General features: G+C 33.5%; 1 protein-coding gene and 1 non-coding gene across 10 annotated transcripts in view; one reads left to right on the plus strand and one right to left on the minus strand.

Annotated features, from left to right (window-relative positions):
* Positions 1 to 27,350, minus strand: part of TDRD3 (tudor domain containing 3) — a 408,301-nt gene that overhangs the window by 367,367 nt on the left and 13,584 nt on the right. For all 9 annotated transcript variants that reach the window (XR_012514351.1, XR_012514352.1, XM_074387640.1 and 6 more), the window contains exon 2: positions 1,219 to 1,303. Coding sequence is in view for 5 of the 9 variants with exons in the window: in XM_074387640.1 (XP_074243741.1) it covers positions 1,219 to 1,303 (85 nt within the window). In the remaining 4 variants the exon portion in view is untranslated. The remainder of the gene's footprint in view (positions 1 to 1,218; positions 1,304 to 27,350) is intronic.
* On the plus strand, positions 23,875 to 23,936 carry LOC120365818 (U7 small nuclear RNA). Its single transcript, XR_005580663.2, has one exon. It is a non-coding gene; the product is annotated as a U7 small nuclear RNA (small nuclear RNA).

The following is a 27,350-nucleotide window of genomic DNA, read 5'->3' on the forward strand; positions in this document are numbered from 1 at the left end:
TCTTGTTAAATAAAATTCAAAGAAGCTGAAAAACAATGACTCAGTTTAGGGCTTAAATTTTCTCTGTTTAAACCCAAGTTTAATTCTATAAAAATAAATTTAAGTAATTTTAAAAGAAAAAGCTAGAGTTATGTATTTATTTATATTTTAAATGTTCTTAGTGCCCATCATTTCTGCTTTACATTGATTCTGCAGTGATATGATGGATTTGTCAGACTATAGTTTTCTGAGAAAAAACCACTTGTTTATCTACTTTTTTTTTTTCTTTCTTTCTTTGAGACGGAGTCTCACTCTGTTACCCAGGCTGGAATGTAGTGGTGTGATTTCAGCTCACTGCAACCTTCGCCTCCCAAGTTCTCCCAATTCTTCTGCCTCAGCCTACCAAGTAGCTGGTACTACAGGCACGAGCCACTACGCCCAGTTAATTTTTGTATTTTTAGTAGAAATGGGATTTCACCATAGTGGCCAGACTGGTCTTGAACTCCGGACCCCATGATCTGTCCGCCTCGGCCTCAAAGTGTTGGGATTATAGGCGTGAGCCACTGTGCCTGGCCTGTTTAACTTACGTTTTTATTTCAAATCATTTTTATAACTTGAAGAAAATCCAAAAGCCAATCCAATTATGGGGGAAAGAAACCAGCTAGAGGGTTGGGTGGAGAGAGTTGAAAAGAAATATACACTAGAACATTAATAGTAATTATAAGCAGATTTAGTTTTCTTATTTTGCTTTTCTGTATTTTCTGGAATGTTCCATAATAAATATTATTTTAAAACAATCAAAGTTATTAAAATAATCAGGAAAAGTTATTTTGAAACAATAAATACCACTGTCAAAAAGTTATAACCTACCTAGAGTTTCTATGTAAATTAAATAGCAATTCATTTTAATGAATATTCAGTTTTTACTCCTATTATGTAGCTATAGTATGTAAGTAAGAAGCAAATATAAATAAGAATGTTTAAAAAGTCTATAAATGATTAGTAGGTGAAAAAAGAAATATTAATTTCATTTTTTTCTTTTTCATTGGATTCTGTATATAGATATTAATAACTTACCAATATGAGATTACCAAATTCAACAAACATCACTTCAAGTTAAAATGGACAAAATAAAATGTTCTCTATATTAGTTATCATATAACCCAATTTATTCTGAGACTTTTTAATAAATATAGCTTCCAGATTTCAAATGTTTACAAGTTAATAAATATAACCTACATTGAGAGCAATCAGGATGATGTCATTTACATTGACTTTGTCAGGAGAGCTTGTGCAAGCTTCAATGCCTTCATCTGAAAGATACCTGTTAAAATAAAATAAATGGTTTAATATTATCTAAAATCAAAATTAACCAAAATTCTTTCCTTAAGTCTACATGCAATTTTGTTTTCTACTGTAAAATGTTCTATTATAAATACTAGGGAAAAGAGTCTTGGATATGGGTTCCTTGTTTATTTACTATTTCTTATAGAACAGTTAAACAGTGCATATGGTTCCTCTTTTGTATCCTTAAAGAGACATTGTATCAGTAAGTGTATTCATATGCTTTCTGAGAAAAGCTATTTAAATGTCAATATACTTTAGGGAAATACAAGCTACTATCTGCTATTGTACAAATAAAAGCTTAAGTATCTGTTAATACTATAAGCTCTTAAAAAGAGATTGAGATGTGCTATAAAAATAAAACTAAAATCAACACAGTTTTAAACTTAGTACAACAGAACTTCTCTCTGGACTTTCTCACATTATCTTCTCAAGTCCCTTTCTTTCACATAATGTTCTCAAGGATCCTTCAATAAAGGCTATTAATTCGAAATAACACAAAGATAGGCAACTTTTTATAATACATCTTTTGCTTTTCCTATTTATTTTCAGTTTTTTTACTCATTGTCTTATTTGCCATTTTCTTTTTATCCAGTCCAAACCAACCATGAACCTGTCAGAGACAATTAATTAAAGAGTAAAGAGATTAATGAATCCAAAGGAAAAAGATTCATCTCTACCCATACATAGCATGGACATTTTGAAATTCTTTGATAAACTCAACAATTAGGGAATCAATCATCAAAAAGCCCACTTGCAAAAATCCCTGTTAACATCTCTCATTTGTATAATCAGTATCAACTCCTTTAACCAAAGGGCTAATGCTACCATCACCATTACAGACATTCTGCCACTATTAAAAGGATCCAGGACTGTTACTGTAAGATACTCAGCTTATTTTTAATGAACAGCAATTCCAACACCCACCCTCAACACCAGATTGATTCTAAGATACTTATCAAAGTAAACTTTACCCAGAAATAGCAACCCAAAAAAGTGTCTTTAAGAAGGAGAGAATAATTTCTCAAAAGTTAAAGAGCCAGTGAAAACAAATGTTAATAGAACAGTACAGAAAGGCAACAGAAGATTAAAGTAGATAAGCCAATGACCGAGACCAAGGATACAAAAGTCAGGAAACTATATATTTAAATCAAACCAAGAATGTTAACAAAATTAGGTACTATTAAAAGCTTAAGATCATGGCACTGCTAAACTACAATGATAAATGAAGGCAAGCAGTTAAATGAGTGACAGAGAAAATGCAAATATATAGACGAATCACTAAGAATGAATTGATGGTAGACAGGAATGATACTATATAAGTAATCACGGAATACAAATATCTGCAGTCATTTTGGATGGTTAAAATACTTATTTAACTCAAAATCGCTATGGTAATTTCTTTATTACCCTGTTAATTTTTCACTATTTATGAAGAGTAAAAAGGTATTTTGTCCAAGTGTATCTGTAGGTCTAATCGTTTTACAAATTCAGTTTCATAAATATTGTGCTCCTGTTATGTGAAAAGCACTGTGTGAATCAGTAATAAGATTAGCAAAGTGATGAAAAACTGAACACCTGTCCTCAAGAAGTTCACAGTCTCCTATACAGCATAACACAATACATAAACAACTATCATACAAGGCCAAAATAATTATAAATAAAATGTTATAGGAGCTCAAAGTGGCTGCAGGATGGGAAAAAGTGCACAGAAAAGGAATAGCATGAGCAAAAACATGGAGAGTAAGTGTGAAGCACCTCCTAGGGATAATATCCTGGAGCTTTCTGGCTGGAAAACAGAGAAGAAATAAGAGATAAGCATAGGTTGAGACCAATTTTAGAAAGCAACAGTGCACAATAGGATATGATATGAGTGATAAATTCTGAGTGATTACAAAAACACAACTTTCAAAGCTCCTATGCAGGAAGGAAGTAGTATGCAATGATTAACAGAATATTTAGTTTTCTAGAAAAGAAACTGTAGAATTAAAGAATTATAGAACGTCAGATGAACTAGGATAGATCTTTAAAAATAATTAAAATTCATCTCTTCAACTTTACAGATGAAGAAAAGGAGTCCTATAGATGTAAATTAAACTTGCTACAAAAATGCAAGCTGCAAAATTAAAAATAAGAATGAATCCTAACTCCCAACTCAGAATCTTTCAATTACAACATACCATTTTCAGCTAGGTACAGTGGCTCACTCCTGTAATCCCAGCACTTTGGGTGGCCAAGGCAGGTGGATCACCTGAGGTCAGGAGTTCGAGACCAACCTGACCAACATGGTGAAACACCAGCTCTACTAAAAAATATAAAACATAGCCAGGCATGGTGATACATGCCTGTAAATCCAGATACTTGGGAGGCTGAGGCAGGAAAATCACTTGAACCCCGGAGACGAAGGTTGTAGTGAGCCAAGATCATGCCGTTGCACTCCAGCAACAAGAGTGAAACTCCGTCTCAAAGAAAAATTTTTCATTTATCAATTAATGCCGATATTAGGGATATAACCATCTCAGAAACAAAAGCCAGTATCTATACAAATCAGTTTCCTAATGAGCTAGATACTTCAGCACCTCACACACACAAAAGTAGAACTAGGCAAATGTAATCAGTGAGCTCTAAAGTATATTAAACAAGAATGGGTAAACAGGTATAAAACTCAGTTTACAAAAGCAGTCATGCCGTTCCCTTCAGCACAGTAGAAGATCAGGAAACAAATATCAACCAATTATTAGAGATCCAAGTTTTCAGACGAATAAATATACCCCATTCCAACAAAATTATATTAAAAGGGAAAATCTAACAAAAATGTTAAAGGCAGGGCTGTAAGGGGTTGGAAACTTGCCTTTATCCACGTAAGTCAAATATGTGATTTCTTTCAAACGAGGCCTGTACATCACCTGACCAGACTTCAAATTATATTACAAGGCTATAGTTACCAAAACAGCATGGTACTGGCATAAAAATAGGCATTAATACCAGTGGAACAGAATAGAGCACCACAAAATAAAGCCAAATACAGCCAATCTTCAACAAGGCATACAAAAACATAAATTGGGGAAAGGACACCCTATTCAATAAATGGTGCTGGTAAAACTGGCAAGCCACATATAGAAGAACGAAACTAGATCCCCATCTTTCACCTTATACAAAAATCAGCTCAAAATGGATTAATGGCTTAAATTTGAGACCTGAAACCATGAAAATTCTACATTTTTAGAATGTAGATAAGTAACTGGAACCTGATTAAACTAAAAACTTCTACACAGCAAAAGAAATCATCAGCAGAGTAAACAGACAACCTGCAGAGTGGGAGAAAATATTTGCAAACTATGCAACCAACAAAGTACTAGAATCCAGAATCTACAAGGAACTCAAAACAAATCAGCAAGAAAAAAAAATCCCATCAAAGAGCGGGCAAAGGATGGAATCAGACATTTCTTAAAAGAAGGTATACAAAAACAGCCAACAAAACAGCATCACTAACCACCAGGGAAATGCAAATGAAAACCACAATGAGAAACCACCTTGCTCCTGCAAGAATGGCCATAATTTAAAAGTGAAAAAAAAAAAAAAATAGATGTTGTCACGATGTGGTTTACACTCCTGCCAGAAATATAAATCAGTACAGCCACTATGGAAAACAGTATGGAGATTCCTTAAAGAACTAAAAGCAGATCTACCATTTGATCCAGCAATCTCACTACTGGGTATCTACCCAAAGGAAAAGAAGTCATTATATGAAAAGACACATGTACACACATGTTTATTGCAACACAGTTTGCAATTGCAAAGAGGTGGACTCTTAAGTGTTCACTGATCAAAGAGTGAATAAAGAAAATGTGGCATATATACACCACAGACTACTATTCAGCCATAAAAAGAATCAAAATAATGTCTTTTGGAACAACTTGAATGGAGCTGGAGGCCATTATTCTACAGGAACTAACTCAGGGATGAAAAACCAAATACTTTATGTTCTCACTTGTAAGTGGGAGCTAAGGTATGAGGGTGCAAATACATACAGAGTGATATAATGGACTTCCAGGAAGGTAGGTTGGGAGAGGGTGAGGGCTACAAGAATATATACTGGGAATAGTGTACACTGCTCAAGTGACAGGTGCACTAAAATTTCAGAATTCACCGCTATAGAATTTATCCAGGTAACCAAAAACCACCTGTACCCAAAAAACGATTAAAATAAGAAAATAATAAGGACTGTAAAAGGTTTTCTGAACATAACAAAACCAAAACACTTACACCTTATAGGTTTACTCCATAATTTTCAACAAACAGGGCACCAGTTCACAGTTCTCCCTGAGTAATACTGATCCTTTCATTAATACTGGATGAAGGACTGGGCCTAAATTAACCATAATTTGGGATTTACAAGTTAATCTTTTCATTTTTTATAAACATTTAAAACTCCAATATTACCAATTAATAAAACAAGTGATAAAAAATAAAAAGTCAAAGACCAAAATGTGCTTCAAGAACTTCAGTAATGCCGTAACTAATGAACAACACAACACAAGATTCACCAGTTTTAATTGTGACAATCAGGAAAGAAAGCAACTGAAAAGTAGTAGAGCAGGCACTCCAGATAATGGTCCCAGTGATGGACCTCGAGGGAACAGAATTATTATCAGTTCCTATGTGCCACCTTTGAGCACCTAAAACCCAAGGGCATTGATACAAAAGAAAAAACTGACACCAGAGAGTTCTTGTTTACTAAAACAGCCAGCAAGAGCACACTTTTTTTCACTCTCTAATGAAGATTTTGGGACAGTAATATTATAACACCACTTATTACTATTCTAAACCATGAAAACATCTAAATACATTTTACTGACAAGCAGGGCACGAAAGGGCTAAATTTCTGCATGATACAGAAAAGATGAAAAATTCTCACTAATTCTACCTTCAAATTATGCAATTTTTAAGTCACCACAGGTTAGTAAGTGCTCAGATTTTTTAGTTGTGTTTGTTTTTGTTTTTGAGACAGGGTTTCACTTTGTCACCAGGCTGGAATGCAGGCACAAACACAGCTCACTATAGCCTCGACTGCCCGGGCTCAAGCAATTCTCTGGCCTCAGTCCTCCAAGTAGCTGAGATTACAGGCACTAGCCACCACACACACCGAATTTTTATATTTTGTAGAGATGAGATTTCACCATGTTGCAGAAGCTGGTCTCCCAACTCCTGAGCTCCAGCAATCTGCCTGCCTCAGCCTTCCAAAGTGCTAGGATTGTCAGCATGAGCCACCACCCCACACCTTAAATGCTCAAAATTTTTTAAAAAGGGATTTTAGAAAATGCTTCCTTTAGTAAATGCTTCTATTTATGAGAAGATGTCAAAATTCTATCTTAGAATCATTTAACTGTCTTCACCTTATGTTCAGAAGTCATTTGGCATATAAAGCAGACATGTCCATACCATAGCTGAAGAATCTCAATTGGCAGAAAACTGTGATTAAAAAAAAAAAAATATATATATATATATATATATATATATATATATATATATATAGTTTTAATCTCGTTTATTAGTTCCAGATAGTAGATCTCCATTACCATACTTTATCATCAGTAAGGAAAGAAGAGGGCCAATTTCCTTTGATCCATTTCTTTGAAAGCAGGTAAAACCCGTGAGTCTAACTTGCTCACTGGCTATGATGTGTAGATAATGAAGAGGAGCAAGGTAAACTACAGATCAGGTGGCTAAGCTAAAGGGGGTGACCATGTCTGCACAAGGACTGGTAAAGCAGTTACTGCATCAGACTGGATTTTTAGCTTGTAGATTTCCATAAAACAATGTATAAGCCAAACAAAATAGGACTCAACCTGAATGTGGTACATGCACTTTGTACTTTAGTACTAAACATATTAGTTTATTTAAATTATTTGCTCCTGTTAACTTCCAAGTTTTCTTTGACCTGCCAAGTTGTGCTATAAGCGTACCTCAAATAGTATAACATTCATAGCCAACTTCCTTTCCAAGCAAGAAAAGAACCAAGTGTCTTTTAGTTCACTTTGTACACACTGGGAGAGCAAATAACACAATTATGCCTGTATCAAACATTCTCTGGTGAATTGTCTACATCACACTAAAAAGTATCAAATCATTCAGTCTGGTCATTGATCTAAATATCTTACAAAATGGACATATAAAGAACTCATGCTTACTTTAGACTTCAAGGAATACTTATATTTTTAAGGAGGAAGAATGTTCTAATTGGCCAGAAAGTAAGCCATAAAAGCAAACACTAAAGTTTTATTCTCTTTTACCCACTGCCACCCATTGAAGTAGTGAATGCCCACTCAAATCAGAACTGAAACCTGACTTCCCAAAACAATCAAATACAGAATTATTGCACATTGTTATAAACTAGGCTGATGACACATCAGCCTGAAAAGTCTTTAAAATGCCAATTAGAAAACATTCTTCACGAATGGACAGGGACTATGTCAGAATAAAGGAGGTATCTGGACAGTGACTGGTACATGGTGTTCTTAATTGCCCCTGAATAAAACCCAAATCAAATCGCTTCATGCAGTTTTGGGGGTCTCTAACCTATACCTGATGATTTGCTACCACATGGAGGTTACTAGCCCCCAACATGATATCCAAGTACCAAAATGGGAGTTTGATAAATGAACTCTTGCTTAGCCACAAAGAAAATAAAGATAACTAATTCCTAATTACCCAAGCTAAGGTGGAGATGAGAGGAAAAAAAATACAATAATCAAAAAATCGCTTCTATTAAAATATATTTTTGATCTTAGCAAATATGGAAGTTCCTGACCTACTGAAATTCCTCAAACTTTAATGTTTTAAAATACATATTTTTAAATTACCCATACAAAGATCTCTGTTCACTGTGCCTATCCTGTTTCTCTCTCCACAGTATAAGTCACTTAATACGCCTGCCAAAAATTTGTTTTATCTATTATTCTTATAGACTTATACTATACCTAGCCAGAGACACTGAAACAATTAACTTACTGATTCCCTCCTCTAAGGCAGATGAAGATGGCTTGCAAGTTCTTGTTTATGAATGTAACTTGGGAAAATACAGGATTTTGCCATAATGAGTAACAAGATTAGTAAGGTTAAAAAGCTACTAAAGAACTGGGGCACAAGACTTTCTTCGATAACCTGGTACAAATGACATCAATATATTCAATACAGCTTACAGATACACTGGAAGGATCACAGATGAGACTATAAAATGGAACACCAGCAGTTAGTTGAATGAATTCATGAATTCCATGGCAAAAGCTCTATTAAGCATAACAAACAGAAGGATCAGAATTCTGCAAAAGGTAATTCAGAAGAGAAAGTACTATAAAAAATGGTGGAAAATGAAAAAAGAGGCCTTTATTTACTTTCCCTTAACAACCAAGTACCTCTTCCATTAATATTACTACATTTTATTTTCTTGTTTAGGTAAAGTAGCCACTTCGTCTCCCAAATTGAATACCACAATCTCTATTCCAACAACTACAAAGACCTGATCGACGCTGGCTTAAAATTTTAATTTTCTTTGTGACTTATACATAAATGGGTCAGATGAATAAAGTTATGTATTATTTAAAGTATTTCTAAGTACCAGTATGTACTGTTAATCTTAACGTAGTAAACTATTTTCAACATAAGATTTATTTTACTCATTAAGAAACTATAAAAATGCATTACTTTCTCAGTTTTTAGTTTCTATGATTTCTTTGCAATCACAAATATACATTATTTCCACCCTTTTTTTTTTTTTTGGTAGAAAGAGAGTCTTGCTTTGTTGCTCAGGCTGGTGTTGAACTCCTGAATTCAAGTTATTCTCCTGCCCTGGCTTCCCAAGTGCTGGGATTATAGATGTGAGCAACCACACCCAGCTATTATTTCCACTATTTAACTAACCTATAGTGTTACATTTTTTTCTACACCTACACCAGAAAATCTATTTTAATTCCTTCTATGCTAACTCTTAAGATTGTTATATTACAAAAATAGAAACATCAAAAGCAAAAAAAAAAAAAAATGAAATAAATCACGAAAATCTTAACATTTTAAATTCAAATGTTTCATAAAATTGACCTGTACACAAATTGAAAGTATGAATACGCAAAAAAAAATCTTGAATTACTTAACACTATTTAAACATGTTTTTCTAAATAAACAACTTCTGATTATATAAAACAATATGAAATGCCACATCATGGGTAACAACCACACTGGTGAAGTATCAGTATTTCACTAGCCAAACAAAACATTTATTTTAAAAATTTAGATGTAAATTAAGAACATTTCTAGGGAAAAATTCTTTGTAAGTTTTATCTAATTTACTAGTACTAAAAAATGTTTCAATTCTGAAAAGTTAAACCTAGATGGGTTTTTGTTAAGCACTTCCTTTAAAAAGCTGAAGACTATCAAGTAGCTAATTGTGAAAGCTGTACTTCCTGAAAGCACCACTAGATGACAACCTTGTTTCACAAGTAAAATATACTCCTGTTGGAAGCTAAGACCGTGAAGATACACTAAGCTAGCTTAAAGGTTTCTGACATTTGTTTCTTGTTAGAGAATAGGGATAACAACAACAAAAAAATAACAAAATGGACTATTATAATTTTAGAATTTGTGTTGCTATAAAGATCACTCAGGGTTTTTTTTTAAAAAAAACTTATTTAGTAAGCATTCAAGAGGTACCTCACCATAAAATATATTAAGACAATTTTCTCTTCCAGTCTCTCCTACATCTATATCTTTGGAAATAGATGATTTTATAAAAATAAAGTACACATATCTTATTAGAGACTAATGCTTTTTTGCTTTAGAATAGATACAAAAAGTTATTATTATTAATATATATATATATATATATTTTTTTTTTTTTGAGACAGAGTCTTACTCTGTCACCAGACTGGAGTGCAGTGGCACGATCTCGGCTCACTGCAACCTCCACCTCCGGGAGTCAAGTGATTCTCCTGCCTCAGCCCCTTGAGTAGCTGGGATTACAGGCGTCTACCACCACCATTATTTCAATAATTGCTTTTCTCTGACAAAATTTAAAACCATGACAATTTTAAGATAATAACTATAAGAAGATAGGTAATAAACAACAAACTTCTGTTTTTGTGACTCGTATTCAAAATATTAAAATACTTTCCCCATACATAAACCAATTCATGAAGACATTAATCCTAGAATGCTTATTTGGTATTAAAAAATATGTAACAACTGTACAAGTAAAAATTTGTAAATAATTCCCTTGAAATCCCATAATTGATATATTACAAAGTATAGCAGCAATGGTAACCTAACTATGTTGTTATTCATCTTTGTAAACCATGACTTCACATAAATTTATAAGTATAAAATGAAGGCCTGGATATTTTTACTTTCATTGGGGTTATAATTTATAACCTTCCTCTAATTCTATATTTTCATATATCAATTCAGAAGCAGAACTGGCGTTACTCTTTAATAAATCAGATTTTAAGATGTGAGATTACTTAATATTTCTGTCCCACTACTGCACTCATAGCATTGATGCCTATAAAGTCCATGCCAAGGGTCTCTCAAGGCCTTCCAGAATTAACACCAAGGAGATCACAAACTAGGTTAAGTTTACATAAGAAATGCTATTCATAAATGTAAGGTATTATAAAAATTGGAAGGCATTTTTAAAAGTAGCTGGAGGGAGACTATCACTTTTTAGTGAAACTAATGAAAACTAGATGAAAATCTCAGTCTTACCTTTTAATATATGTGAGACCCTAGTCAATTTGCTTTCTGTGCCTCAGTTTCCCCCATCAAGAAAGACAATACTGAAAATACTGATCTACAGAGTTTTTCTAAGAATAAATGAGGAGACAGCATGTAATACCTAGCATATGCTTAGGATACAGTAGGTGTTAAATAAGTATTAGTTTTCTTCCTTGTTAAACACAATGCTATTGTTTATTCTATAAAATATTTTCAAAACATAATGATATTCAAAAATCTGGATTCTAACGAGAAAGAAAGAGAATAAAACTAGCCTAATAATAAAGGGAATTTCTTCAAAGGCTATAGCTAATAGTCAAAAGTGTATATGCTTCCCTATTGGTAAGCCTGACCACACATTTCTAGCAAGCTCCTCACATGGAGTTCACTGAGAACTAAAAAATATCAGTAAGGAAATAATTTTATTTATTATTATTATTATTTTTTTTTTTTAGAGATGGGGTCTTGCTATGTTGCCCAGGCTGGAGTTCAGTGGCTATTCACAGGCACAATCCTACTACTGATCATCATGGGAGTTTTGACCTGCTCCACTCCGACCTGGCCTGGTTCACCCCTCCTTGGGCAACCTGGTGATCGCCCACTCCTGGGAGGTCACCATACTGATACCGAACTTAGTGCAGACACCCGATCAGCAGAGCGCACTACAGCCCAGAACTCCTGGACTCAAGCAATCCTCCCACCTCAGCCTCCCGAGTAGCTGGGACTACAGGCATGCGCCACTGCACCTGGTGGAAATAATTTTATTTATTTTGTTTAAATCTTTCAGTTTTACAGTTGAAAGTTTTTTAACAATAAGAAAATAAGTTATTCTATTAGACTGTACAACTGTTTCTGCCTGGAACAGAATTTCTAACCCAAAATGCATTGCTTTGTTGTTTAATCTGCCATTTAAGTCAAACTTTAAAACAATAATGCCAAGAAATAGCTAGTAAGCAATAAAGTTTAAAATTATATTGTACAGAGAAAAATTAAACATTTTACAATTTACATTTAAATTTTATTTAATGTCATTTATTAAAAATCTTAAAAATGAAAATCCACTACTTCAATTATCATAGGCAGTGAAGACAAATACCTATTTGTTTCCAGTATATGTAATCATATGTCTTGCAGTCTAATAGCATAACAATTCTCTGTATAGTGAAATGAAAGAAAAAATGAAAGAGGCATATAAAAAGCACAAATTACAATTTAAAAACCAGCCATTTAAATGTGTTACTAAATTAAACAGGCAATATTAAACAAATAAATTTTTTGTCTAAAGAGTGAAATAGTCCCATATATATGTTAGTTGATAAATATGAATTAGTAATTCTCATTTCCATTTCTTTCAAATGCATCTTAAATACAAAGTGCTTAGCGTTGCTTAAGTTTTTGAAATTGAAATGCTGCAAATAAATTAGTTTTTTTCTACTGAAGGAGACCAGGAAATTTCACGCCAAAATATGGCACCCTAGAATGCTGATTATTTTAAATTGAAGGCCCCTGGAGACTGGCAGATGCTGGAAGCTTTACTCTGATATGCCCTTATCTGCTTAAAGTCCAGGCTCTTTAAAAAAGAAAATTACCACTAGTCCATTCCCTGATTTTTCATTAACTCATACTGCAGGAATAAAGACTGAAGTCTATAAACACACCTAGACAGACTTTTGTCACAAACCACTGTCTTCTCTGTGGGCCCACAAGGCTTTGTTTCAGGATACTGTATGTTCTCCAAGCCCATTAAATTCCCCTAAAAATCATTTACTATCCCCCTTAAAATCATCCACATCTCCTTCTCCTCAGTGAAGAAGAGTATGCACTCTGTACCCCCACTGCATTACTGTATAAACAATCATTCTCTTGTAATTCCCTTGTGCTATGCACATTAAACAAATTTTGTATGTCTCTTCTATTAATCAGGCTTTCTTCAGCTGATTTTCAGCAAACCTTCAGAGGGAGAAGAGAAAGCTTTCCCCTGGTACCTATATTAAGTTAGAAAACATAATTTGGCTACATTCCCCATTCCTCTTTGTAGTAGCCTGAATGGTGGTCCACAAAAGATACGTTCATGTCCTAATCCCTGGTAATCTGTGAATGTTACTTTATTTAGAGAGAGTCTTTACAGAAGTAATTAAGAACCTTGAAATAAGAAAATCATACTAGATTATCCAGGTAGGCCCTGAATCCAATGACAAATGTTTTTATGAGAGAGGCAGAGGGAGTTCAAAAACAAACACACAAAGGAAAGTGACGCACAGAAAACTAAGAGTCCATATGAAGCTGGAGGCAGAAACTGGACTGATGAGGCCTCAAGCCAAGGAATGTCAGCAACCACAGAAGCTGGAAGGAGTAAATTACTGATTATCCCTCCAGCCTCAGCAGAGAGAACAGCCCTATAGACATTTTGATTTCAGACTTCTGATCTCTAGAACTGTTAAGAGAATAAGTTTCAATTGTTTAAAGGCATGCAGTTTGTGGGAGGAAATGAACACATCCATTACATATTCCAGTAATTACTTGAGAAGTATTGATTTAATTAAATACAAAACACTATTTTGAAAGGCCATCCATCCCTTAGCTCAGAATCTATGAAGGACATTTTCTATTCAACTTAAAATGCCTTGATTCCTTAACTCTTCCTGAATGAATACTCTCAGTGAACCCTATTAGTTAGTTTCAGTCTACAAATAAAAAGATACAAACTACATAGAGGTATAATAAAGTAACCGTAGCCCTTCTTATTATGCAGAAATGGAAACTGGGGGTAAAACAGGAACACTTAACAGTGTTGAGGGATCAGGCAAGGGAAAGACGTAGAGAGGGGATCACCAAACTCTGTCCACCAACATCTGACTGACCTCCAATGACAAATGCAAAACACACTCAAAACATCCCAACTGAAGACAAAAGATTTGAACAGAGAATAGAGCTGCTGTTGCATAAGATAAGAAACTGTACTTCAAACCCAGCCTCCCCACAAAAAAAAAAAAAAAAAAATACCTTTAATAACACAGGAAACAATAATCATCAGTGTAAAACAACAGAACAAAAATATTTACAATTTAACACTATCAATACTCAGTACACAATCCAAAATTACCCAGCATACAAAGAATAAAAAATGGAACATATTCTGAAGAAAAAAGAAAATCAATCAAATCTGATCCCAAGATGAACCTGATGCTGAAAATAACAAAGATTTAAAGTGGATATTAGAGCTATTTACACTTAAGGAAAAAAAAGTTTTCAATACAACACACTCCACATAACATTTTGGTCAAGGACAGATACATATATGACTGTGGTCCTGTAAGATTAAAATACTGTATTTTTACAGTATCTTTTCTATGTTTAGATATGTTTAAATACACAAATATGTTTAAATATATAAATACTTACACAAGACTAAACTGTGTTACAATTGCCCACAGTATCCAGTACGATAATGTGCTGTACAGGTTGGCAGCCTAGGAGCAACAGGCTATGCCAAATAGCCTATGTGTGTAGTCAGTAATACCATTAAGGTTTGTGTAAGTACACTCCATGATGTTCCTACAATGACGAAACTGCCTCAAAACACATTTCTAGAACATATCCCTATTACGTGATGAATGACAGTGTATGTTATGTGAAAGTTTAGTAGAATTCCTCTGTGAAATCATTTGGGCCTGGGTGCTTTTGTGGAGTACTTTTATGGAGTAATCTCTCGTTAACTTTCTCTATTTCCTCTATAACACTGGTCTGCTTAAGCTTTTTAACTCTAATAGGGTCAACTTTGGTCATCTGTACTTTCCTAGAAAATTACTCATTTCATACAAGTTTTTAAAGTATTTGCAAAGTGGTCTCATGACATTTTTAAAAAAATTATTGTGTATATTTGAGGTTTACAACATGATGTTACAGGATATATATATAGATAGTAAAAGTTACCACAGTGAAGCTTATTAACATATCTATCATCTCACAGTTACTTTTTGTGTGTAACAATGGCAGCTAAAATCTACTTCTTTAACAAAAATCTCTAATTTCAACAACTTTAGTCCTCATGTTGTACATCTCTCAACTTGTCCTTAGACCCACATCTCCCCATTTCCTCTGCCCATCCCACTGCCTGTGGTAACCATTGTTTCATTCTCTATCTCTGTATTTGAGCTTTTTTGTTGTCGTTGTTTTTAATAGTCCACATATAAATAAGATCATATAATACTTTTCTGTGTCTGGCTTATTTCACTTACATAACATCCTGTACGTTCATCCATGTTGTGAGAAGTGGCAGGACCTCCTTCTTTTGAAAGGCTGAATTATGCTCTATTGTATATATATACAAGTGACCCTTGAACTCGGTGTTAGCTTCGCAAACTCCTGCACAGTTGAAAATCTTAGTATAATTTTCCCTAAAATCTCAATATAGATTTCCCTAAAAACTGAGTATGATTTTCCTTAAAAACTTAATAGCCCACTGTTGACCAGAAGCTTTACCAATAACATGGTCAATTAATACATATTTTGTATATGTATCACGTACCATATTCTTACAATAAAGTAAGCAAGAGAAAGAAAATGTCACAAAAACCATATGGAAGAGAAAACATATTTACTGTTCATTATGTGGAAAGAAATCATAATTAAAGTCTTCATCCTCATTGTTTTCATGTTGAGTAGGCTGAGGAGGAGGAAGAGGAGGGGTTGGTCTTGCTGTCTCAGGGGTGGCATGGCAGAAATAAAACAAAATCCACATGTAAGTGTTCAAATCCGTACTGTTCAAGATCAACCGTATAGACTACATTTTCTTTATCCACTTTTCCATCAATGGACATTTAGATTGTTTTCATAGCTTGGCTACGGTGACTAATACTGCAATAAATTTGGGAGTACAAATATCTTTATGAGGTAGTGATTTCATCTTCCTTGGTTATATACTAAGAATAGGGATTGCTAGGTCATATTGTAGTTCTATTTTTAATTTCTTTATGAACCTCCATACTGTTTTCCATAATGGCTATACCAATCTACATTCCCATCAACAGTGTACTAGATTTTTTCTCCATATCCACGCCAACATTTGTTATTTCAAATCTTTTTTGATAAAAGCCATCCTTACAGGTGTGAGGTGATACATCAATGTGGTTTCAATTTGCATGTCCCAGATCATTCATGATCCTCAACATCCTTTCATACACCTCTTAGCCATTTTTATATCTTCTTTGGAGAAAAGTTTATTCAGGTCCTTTGTCTATTTTTTAATCAGTTATTTTTAACATAGTCTGTTTCAAAGATGACTTCTCCTTGTTATTTCTTATTTTACATAGTTATGCGTTTTCCTTGAATAAGTTAACTAATGGTTTGTCTGCTTTGTTAACTTTTTCAAAAACACTAAGATTATTCATCTGATAAATGGATATAAACAAAATGTGTTATTTCCATACATTGGAATATTGTCATAAAAGTAAGTGAAGAATTGATACATGTTGCCAACATAAATGAACCATAAAAAACGTTATGCTAAATGAAAGAAGCCAAACATTAAAGGCCACATTTTGTATGATTCCAATTATATGAAATGTCATATAAAAAGATCCATAGAGACAGAAAGCAGATGAGAGGTTGCCAGGGTCTAGGAAGAAGAGGGAATAATGGCAATGCATATTAGGTTTCTTTAAAATGTTCTTGAATTAGGTAGTGGTGATGATTACTAATCTCTGTGAATACACAAAAAGCTACCGAATTATACACTTTATTTTTATTATTTATTTTTAGACAGTAGTGCTCTGTTGTGCAGGCTGGGGTGCAGTGGCACAATCTCAGCTCACTCATACCTCTACCTCCTGAGTCAAGCGATTCTCCTGCCTCAGCCTCCTGAGTATCTGAGACTACAGGTGCATGCTGCCATACCCAGCTAATTTTTGTATTTTAGTAAAGACGGGATTTCGCCATGTTTGTCAGGCTGGTCTCAAACTCATGACCTCAAGTGATCTGCTCACCTCAGCCTCCCAAAGTGCTGGGATTACAGGCGTGAGCCACTGTGCCCAGCCAAAATTATATGCATTCAAGGGGTGAATTTTGTTATGTGATTTATAATTCAATAAAGTTGTTAGTTTTTTAAAAACCACTGCATGGCCAAGGAGAGAAAACAGCAGCATTTTGGCTTTCTTGCTAGATTTATTGTTGTTCTATTCTTTCGCTCATCAATTTCTGCTTTTATAGTTATTATTTTTCTTCCTTTCTTTTGTCTTACCTTGTTCTTATTTAGTTCATTTATCATTTATTCATTTTATTAATAAAAGTAGTAGTAAAATAAATTTTCCTCTAATCACTACTTTAAATATATCACCTAAATTATGATATAAAGTGTCTTCACTGTCATTACATTTTTTAACTCAGTGACTTTAATTGTATTTACCCTTTTACAATATTTTTAAATACTTTTTAAAATGCAGTTTGGTCAAACTTTTTAATTTCTAGGTGAAAAGGCTTGTATTTGGTTTTGTTAGTAAATCCTAGTTTTAGTGCATTGTAATCAGAGTGTCGTTTATAATAGTTCTACTTTATAGAAGTTATTAATGTTTTCCTTATGACATAATATATAACCAGCTTTTATGAATGTGCTATAGGCACTTAAGAAAATGAGTATTTTCTCTTATCAAGATACAGCATTCAATATACAGTGTACCCAGAAGATCAACCTCATTGGCTATATTGTTTACATCTTCTACATCCTTATATTTTGTCCACTTAAATCTATCTAGTAATGAAAGTAGTATAATGAAGTTTCCTGTCATTGGTATGTCTCTATCTATGTGTCCCTGCAAACTCCTGAGGTTTGTTTCAGAAAGCCAGTTGCTCTATTTCTTGATGCATAAATATCCTTAAGTATTACATCTTAATCGCAGAGTGTGGGTTTTAACACTAAAAGTGGTCTTCTTTGTCACATTTAGTGTTCTCACTCTTGAATTCTACTATATCTGATAGCATCTCTATCCCCTGCCCAATAGTAGTGTTTCCATTTGTCTGATAGACTTTTGTCCATCCTTTTATTTTTAGACATTCTGAATCACTTTATTTTAGGTAAGTTTCCTATAAACAGCCTATAGTTGGATTTTGTTATATGAGCCAAATTTTAAAAATAGTTTTAATTGATAAGTAAAGCCCATGCATATTGAGTATTATGGCAAGATACAGTTGCCCTCAATTCTAGCATATTTAACAGACACGTTTGGGTTCAATTTTATCATATTTTAACAAATTATTTATTTTATTATCTTCAGCATATTTCTTTCTCCACAAGATATGTGTGCTTTGCTATTTTTACTTTTTGTTCATTTTTACAAAGGTCTATATTTCTGTTTTATTATTGCTTTAGTATGTTTGTTTTTTTTAATTCCGCTGAGTTCCTGTTATCCCATTTAATAGTGTACTATTTAGTTTACCAGGTGTTTTTAGCATTCTTTAATCTACTGCCTATTTTCTTCTTCCCCTCTCTCTACTCCTTTTCTGTAACAATATATAACATTTTACATTAGTTTTAGCATCACCCTCATCTTTGTTTTAGTCTTATATTTATGTATTTTTTTAAATGTTCACCATCAGTTCTTTTGCTGAAGTTTTCCTAGTCAGCATTTGGCTAGATGAAGCTTATCCTCCAGTAGACTTTTAAAGAAGGACTGAAGGGTACAGAATTCTCTAAGTCTGGTATGATGAAAACTATTTTTATATAACCTTAATATTTAAAAAGCAGCTTGGCTAGATATAAAATCCTGAATTCATACTTCCACTGACTTTTCTTTGAATGCTGCTCTATTTTTGCCTTGCTTTATATATTGGTTTTGAAAAGTTCGATGCTACTATAATTCTTTTGCTTTAATTTGACTTTTTTTCATGGAGGCCTTAAGGATTTTATCATTATCTTAATAATCTAACTTGAAGTTAATTGCTGTGAATTAATCATCCCTTATACTTAGCATACTTTCAGTGTGTGGAGTTACATCTTTTTCTATCTGGAAAGTTTTCTTAAATTACAGTTTTCTATATATCCTATGAGAGAAATGAAAACATGTGTCCACAAATAATACTATAAATGAATGCTCCAAGTCTTATTCATAATAACCAAAAATCGGTTATTATCTGTCAAAAGGAGAATGACCAAACAAATTATGGTATACTCAAACATGGACTACCATTCAACAATAAAAAAAGAACTACCGATACAGTTAACATGAACAAACCTCAAAAGGACTGTTACACTTCTAAGATGTCAGAAAAAATAAGGTTTTCATTTTTATAGTATCCAGTTACAAGAAAGTGAATCCATGATGCCAGATGTCAGAAAAAGATTATCTGTGGGCAAAGAAGGGACAGAGCAAGAGAAAACCTTCTTGGGTGATAAAAACATTCTATATCATGTTTAGGATGGTGGTTACCTAAGTGTACATAACTATCCAAACCTACCATACTAAACACTTAAGAGCTGTGCATTTTAATGTATATTACTTGTGCTGCAACTTAAAAAGATAAGTCCAGTCAGTTTATTTATTCAATAAACATTTGTTGAGTCCCTACCTACTCTGTGGCAGACATTGTACTAGTCCCAGGAATTTTAAGATGAAAAAAACTATGGTAATGACCTCAAATAAATTTAGTCCTAGTGAGGCTTGGTTTACTTAAGGAGATAAACATATAAAAGATTATAGCACAATGAGCTAGAGATAGAATGTTAAAGGAGCTCAGAAGAAGGGCACCTACCTTCTGTCAGGGGAAACTTCTTATAACAGATGACAGCTATGTTTTAAAATGAAAGACAATAATCAACTAACTTCAGTGAAGAAAACACAAGCAGAAAGGGCTAGATGAGAAATGGTACAGTGGCAGGACATAAAATACCAAGTACATAACAGACCCACAAGCAAGCTGGTGTTTTTAAAGCATAAACTACTAGAGAGGCAGGAGCAAAAATGGATGCCACAAAGAAACAAGAGGCTATGCATACCTTTGTAAGACAGGGTTCATCCTGTAGGTGACAAGAGATCTAAAGATTAGACAACCTTTGTAGATAGCTCATTCTAACACCTATAGAAAAGACAGATTTAAGACAGTAAGCAAGAATGCCAACCAAGAGGCTACTCTCAAGAATAACGGCCTGAAGTAGAAAAATATTTAGAAGGTAAAACCGGCAGGACTGATTCTTAACTTAAATATGAGTGAATAGGAAAAAGAAAAAAAATGACTCACGAATGGTAAGATGAGTGTACCACCTCTAAAACAGGAGTACAAAGAGAAGAACTTGGCAGATGTAGGGGAAGAAAAATACAGTGAGACACATGAGTTTGATGTGCCTCTACAATACCTAGTTCAAACTGTACAGCCGAGTATTTCATATATAAGGCTACATTTTGAAGTTCAGGCCTAGGTAGATTTAGGAATCATCAGCATATAGAAATTAGTTTAAATCATGAAAGCAAATGAGACTGGGTCAAGTACAATGGGCTCACATCTGTAATCCTAGCACTTTGGGAGGCTGAAACAGGAGAATCACTTGAGGCCAGGAGTTTGAGACCAGCCTGAACAACATAAGAAGAGCCCATCTCTACTAAAATAAAAAATTAGCCATGTGGGGTAGTGTGTGCCTATAGTCCTAGCTACTTAGGAGGCTGAGGTAGGTTTATCACTTAACCCAAGGAGACTGAGCTATTATCATGCCACTGTACTCCATCCTGGGCAGCAGAATAAGACCCAGACTCAAAAAAAAAGAAAAAGAAAAAGAAAGAGAGCGAGAAGAAGTTAAAGTCAGAAGAACAAGAAAGTGGACCAAAGATAGAACTTTGTTAGTACCAACAAGGAAACTAAGAAAAGCCAGGGAGGGTACGGTAAGAATATCCTAAAAAGACAAATGAATAATGAGAAAGGAATGAAGAGAACAAGAACAAGTTGAAGAGAACAGTGTTAGGGGAGACAAGGAATAGTGAACTTCAAGACACTATAATGTCTTAACAGTGAATTCCAAGATAGATATAAACTGTCCAAAGAAGCAGACTCAGTAAGGAAAGATATCTCATAACTGGAAGGTCACTGGTACTTTTTAGCAAAAGCATTTCAGCAGTGTGGAAGAAGCATAAGCCAGACTGTAGCAGACAGCAGAAAGAAACAGTAGATATAAATGAGGAAGTGAAAAGTGATATAAAGACTAATGCAAACAAATGTACACAAGAACACAGTCATACATGTGCTAAACAATAAAACAAGAAAAGGCATTCATAAAATGTTTTCTTAAAAAAGGAAATTCTTTTTTAAGAAAAAAATCTTGCTTAATAAAGATCTACTTAGTAAATGAATGTTTTAAATACAGCATCAGTCACATACTGCTTTGGAAATACCACTAAGAATGGAATTAGTAGTTGATCATATCAGCTCAACTGATTATGGGAAAGGTAAAAATAAGTATTACCATCTTTCAATAATCACTGTTTTGTAAATATGTGTTTAAAACTTCCTTAGTTAAAAAAAAAACCCTACTACTCTTTAGAAATTTACACTAAGAACTATATTATGAGTACTTCTACATCTTCCTTTAAAAATCTTTACATTTTAGATTTAGAGAAATCATATTGATTGAAAAGAGTCAGTGAAATCATAAGGTGGGTCATTTTTGCCATGATCTGATATTGTACAAGGTCAAATCTAAAATCAGTATTTTATCAACTTACAAAACACAATTTTTGAGCCATCTAACAAAGTTATTAATTCTTAAGCAAGGATATTTTGTAACGTCCAATATTAACCCTAATAAACATTAACTGATTCTATTTTTAAACAGGGGAAGGGGACAAGTCAAGAACATGAGCCCACCAGAGTTCTCCCTTTCTTTAGCTTTCCTTAAGAAAAAAATACATTGGTGAAGTTTGTCTCTAAAGAATGTTATTCTTTGAATTGTCTCTGCCTGAGCCTTGATCTCTTCACCCATCCTTGAAATAAAGGCCAGAATGATCTTTGTAAACTTGGCAAATCTGATCTTTTCATGGCTCCCATTTAAAATTCAATTAACTCTCTGGACAGGGTAGTTCCAGGTAGTTCCCAGAAGATCCATCAAGGCATCTATAAAAAGCTTGCCCATTTGAGAAAAGAAAGCAATTTTATTTGCATACATCTTACAACTTGATATTAATCATATTTTACAGAAAAATTAATGTACTCTTCAAAATTCTCATATTCTTTAAGTGTGTGAATGACCTATAAAGACTGTTTAATTAGCTAGTGGTCTGTTTAATTAGCTAATATTGAGGGCCTAGTATTCTCAATATTTGCCTATTATTGCTTATGTTTGTTAAATGAGTATGTTTGCTTATTACCAATATGTTAATTATAATCCTGATACACCAAAGTAGTTGGATGAAGTGTAAAGGTTTTGATGAAATAGTAATGTAATCAGAATAATATAATCAGATAATGAAAACTGTGCACTGAATCCCAGTTAATATGAATGTCCACATAGTGGAACTGGTAATTCTCGAAGTTTCAGAACACAAATCCAAAAAGGAAAAATATTGAGAATAGCAATGAATATTGTAAAACAGGATCTTATTAGGCCCTTCATGCTTACAAAATACCAATCTTGGTTAATTTGACAAATAAAATTATTTTTTTTATAAGTTCAACTTCTTATATAAAATAATCAGTGTGCTGATGACCAATCAGTTTAATTTAAATATGGTTGACTGCCAAATATATTTTGTTATCTAAGAACAAACTCCTATATTTTACTCAAGACTGTTACGTTTTAACAGGGTTTTCAACCTCACATTCACTCTTTTCTCTCTGATTAAGTAGTACTGATTTTATTGTTTAAAAAACAAAAACAAAAACAAAAACCACTGTCTGCTGTCTAGGTATTCTACAGAATCCAAAAGTTGTCCAAGTGTGACAGGAATGCTCAATCGAAACCAATGAAGGATTTCTATCTGCCATAGGATATAAAGGAAAAGTTCTATTAAAGTCAGTAGGCCATTTCAAAAACACCTGATAACTCTGTATTTGACAGAAAACCCCTGCAAGTACTGACACATTCCTATCAAATAGTTAGGATTTACCAAGTTATGAGGCAGCCGTATTCATACCAGTCACTACAAATAAGGATAAGAACAAGGACACTGATTTTCTTGACAAGTTATTTTTAACAAATTCTGGAACAAGTAGCCCATATTACCTGTTCCAACTTCAGTTTTTTCTAAGTAATAAAGAAATAATACATATATTTTAGTAATTGCTTAGTGCAGAGATCGGCAAACTTTTTCTGTAGAATCAGATAGTAAATATTGTAGGCTTTCCAGGCCATATGATTTCTATCACAACGACTCTCTGCTCCTGTAGCACACAAAAGCAGCCACAGACAGTAGGTGCATGAGTGGTTCTGGCTGTGTTCTACTAAAATGTTATTTACAAAAACTGATTCAGCCAGATTTGGCCCACTGGTCATAGTGTGCCAACGCATTTGGATAAAGCTATATAATCTTTCTTTCTTCAAAAACTAGACTTAAAAGGTATGTCCTTCTCTCAGAAAAGAAAATGTATTTAGAGTTTTTTTTTAAAAAGTACATTGTCTCATAAATGTACATATTGCACAACTGGTTCCACACATTTAAGTTTTGAGGAGGGCAACACATTACTCTTTAAGTGAAATCCTTATTTACAAAAATAAAAGACAGATACTTAATAATGCAACATTTCAACAAGAATAAGAAATTATCTACCTGCACCTGAGACTTAAGTTCACGTCCATATTAAGAGACTGAATACTAGTGTTACAGCTCTTTTAGAATTTGTCTAGCAGGCTTTCTGGTTTTTGCCCGAAAGCCCCCCCCAAAAAAAGAATAAAAAATAATTTAAAAAAAAAAGAGACTGAATACTGACAGCTTCCTCTCTCAAATTTCTATTCTTCCTGTGAAATAATATAATATTATATGAAATAAATATTTTATCTACCTGTACTATTTTATCTTTAATTTGAGACACGAATACTTATAAGACTATAAAATGCTAATGGTAAGATATATTTTATTATGAGACTAAAAATCCATAAGATATAAAGATTTTATCTTTATCGAAGTAATGCTCTCACAGGCTATACAAGATCATCTAAATAAAGGGCATCAACTTTTTCCAAAGGTGACACAAGATCAGAAATTTATGTGTGCAAGTCATATGAATTTATTTAACTGGCAAGACTAATTTAAGCAAGTCCAGTCTTGACATACAATGGTAAGAACATTAAGTATTTACTGGGCACTCAGCATATGCCAAACAGTGTTCTAAGCACTTGATGTGTATTAACCTACTAATCTTCCTAGCAATACTATGAGGTAGGTACAATAATTGACACCATTTTATAAATAAGAAAACTGAGGCATGAGGTACGAGCAGTTAAGAAATGTGCCCAAGGTTATAGCTAGTCTGTGGCAGAACCAGGACTGATCTCAGCTCGAGAGAGTTGGTCTTTAGAGCGCATGCTCGTAACCACCAACAATACAGCTTCCCAAGCAGACATAAATCTAACTGAATATAAAAGGTACATGGTAGTGTTTTGTAACTATTTGCTTTTTCTCAGTAATCTCTCACAATAATCCAGTTTTGTGATGAAATTCTAATTCATTCTAATTAACTAATTCTAATATAAATGTTTATTCAAAATCATTTAATTATTACATCTCAGTTTCAAACACAAAGTGATTCAAGCTTCTGAGCCCATTCCCTGGTGGCATTTTCACAATACTAACTTCCTGTTGACCTAATAGTTTATATATATTGTATACTTAGGCAAAAAGGAAAAAAAATTGGGGGCATAGGGATACTGCAGGGGAATACCAGGCAGGCCATAACAGTGACAAGCAAGTTGAAAATAACAAAAACATTCAGTCAAACATAAGCCTACTTTTCCACTTTTAAAGTACACATCTTAGATATACAGAGATCTATAATTATATATTTTACATATACTTTTGCTTAAAGCATTACCAGTAACTCTAAACAATTTATATATGAAAGCTACTGTGATAAGGTAAACCATTTTAAAAGACAAGCAACATCTAATTCAATTTTATTTTCCATGAAAACATGTCAAAGAAAGAATTAAAAAAAAAAATGTCAAGCAGTTGGTCAATATAATGGAACAAATAAATTTCATAACACCAATTCAAAACAAATATTAATTCATAACTAAAAGTATAAGAAAGTTACAAAATACAGAAAAAGAAGACATCATTTCATTTAAAAAATGCATCCATTTCTTGATGTGCCATATGAGTTATCAGCATGATTAAACCAATAAGGCTTGCAATCCCTTTTTATAAACAAATACAGTCCATACTACCTATTATTACAGAATGTCATATAATACAGGGAAAAGGGCTTTACAAGTTGAAAAGTCCTTACAAACATAAGATTATTACTAAAAATACTATTTTTAAAAAAGTAGAATATTAAGTAAACTAAATCAAAAAGTATGAAAAGCCAAAAAAATAGGGCCTCATTTATTCATACCAATTCACTCAAATTTACCATAGGTTGAACAATATCGCTGAAGGAAAAATTCAAATATGCCTGGGTAGAACAGACCTATTTAAAGTGTGGTTTATGGATTAATGCCAGTCCATAAACTCTGTTACTGCCACATGACGAGATATGTACAGAAACTGAGGTAAACAGTGAGAAACATTTGGAGCAATCTCACACTGCCACAAGGTTTCATAGCTTACAAGATTTAACTAGTTGATTATTTGAGAATCACTGAGCTAGGCCACAGTTCTCAGAACCCCTTTCAGGTAGATGTCAGATTAAAAGTTCTTGGAAACCAAGGATATGATGTGTCTTCATTGGGGAACTGAATCTATGGCTCTCTGCTGTTCTTCCCATTCCAGCTAGGGAAACTTAAATGTGACAGCTACTCTGCTATGGCCATGAAAACAATGACAATACCCTAGAGTACTGCTGCTCAATCTTTAATGTGCAATAAGATTCTTTAATAAGACTCTTATTAAAATTAAGATGCTGGTGAGGTTTGAGAGTCTACATTTCTAACAAGCTACCAGGTGATGTCAATGCTGCTGGTGTGTGGACCACACTCGGGAGTAGCAAGGGGTGAGGGGACATCAAATCAATAAGATGAAAGGAACCTGGGTCCTTAAATGACAGCACAAAGCGGAATTGTCTATTCTGGGTTGTTTTGTGACCAAGAAAACAAACAAACAAAACAAAACAAACAAACAAAAAAACCAAACCTATGTTCTGCAGGCTTCTCTTACATCAGCCTAGCCTTCAACCTAATTAATGCAGGGCATTTTTTTAAGCATTAGAAAAATGTAGCTCAGGCCAGTTTTGTACTTAACCTGCTTCTGCATTTTGCTTAAAAGAGTATCAAAATAAATGCTTATTCATATAAGCAGAAACGGTGAACATGTCAAGACTCGGTTGCGCTTTCAAGATAATCAAAATTCAGTAGGCACACCATAATTATGGAAATGTATTATTTAAGTACTAGGTCCATTTTTATTATCCTGTAACTGTAAAAGTAAATAACACTACACTGCACTGTTTTTCATGATACCAAATCAAAATCTAAACTTGTTAAACTCTAAATTTGTTAAGAAACTACATCGAATTATATGAATATATCTTTTAATTGTGAACAACCACAGCAAAGTAAGTCTTTATAACTGGTAGAAAATTTAATGAGCATTATGGCAGGTGTCTGTGTTGCAAAGAGCAATTAGAATTGTTTATTAACAAAGTTAAATGTTGTTTTGGGTGGCCATTTTGCACTAAAAACAATGTAAACACAGGACAAAAATGGTCATTGAAATCTCACGGTATTGTACAGCCATTATGTTTTTAATATAGACATATAAAAACTTTAATTATGTATCAACTTTAATTGCCAAGGAAACAGCTAATTAATATGTTTATAAAGACTTTTGATGAATGAGTAATTAATTATACAGGAAAAAAATGTAAAAACAAAGCAAAAACACCACAACCAGAAAAGCCAGTCAAAAAATTTATCAGCAACAACCAAAATAAGGGAAAACGTACATCCAGTTCTTATTCAACTTCAAAAGGTAGCAACCAAAGAAGATTCTCATGAAGTCTGAGTGCTAACCCTACCCCATCTATCCTCAAGAAGCAAAACTGAGGAAAGAAGTCAAATCAACAAAATCCTGAGAAATCTCATTATTACTCAAATTAGAACATAAGGGAATCTGCAGGCAGCCCAGAGAAAA

This window comes from Saimiri boliviensis, chromosome 16 (genome assembly GCF_048565385.1).
Source record: "Saimiri boliviensis isolate mSaiBol1 chromosome 16, mSaiBol1.pri, whole genome shotgun sequence".
NCBI classification, from domain to species: Eukaryota; Metazoa; Chordata; class Mammalia; order Primates; family Cebidae; genus Saimiri; species Saimiri boliviensis.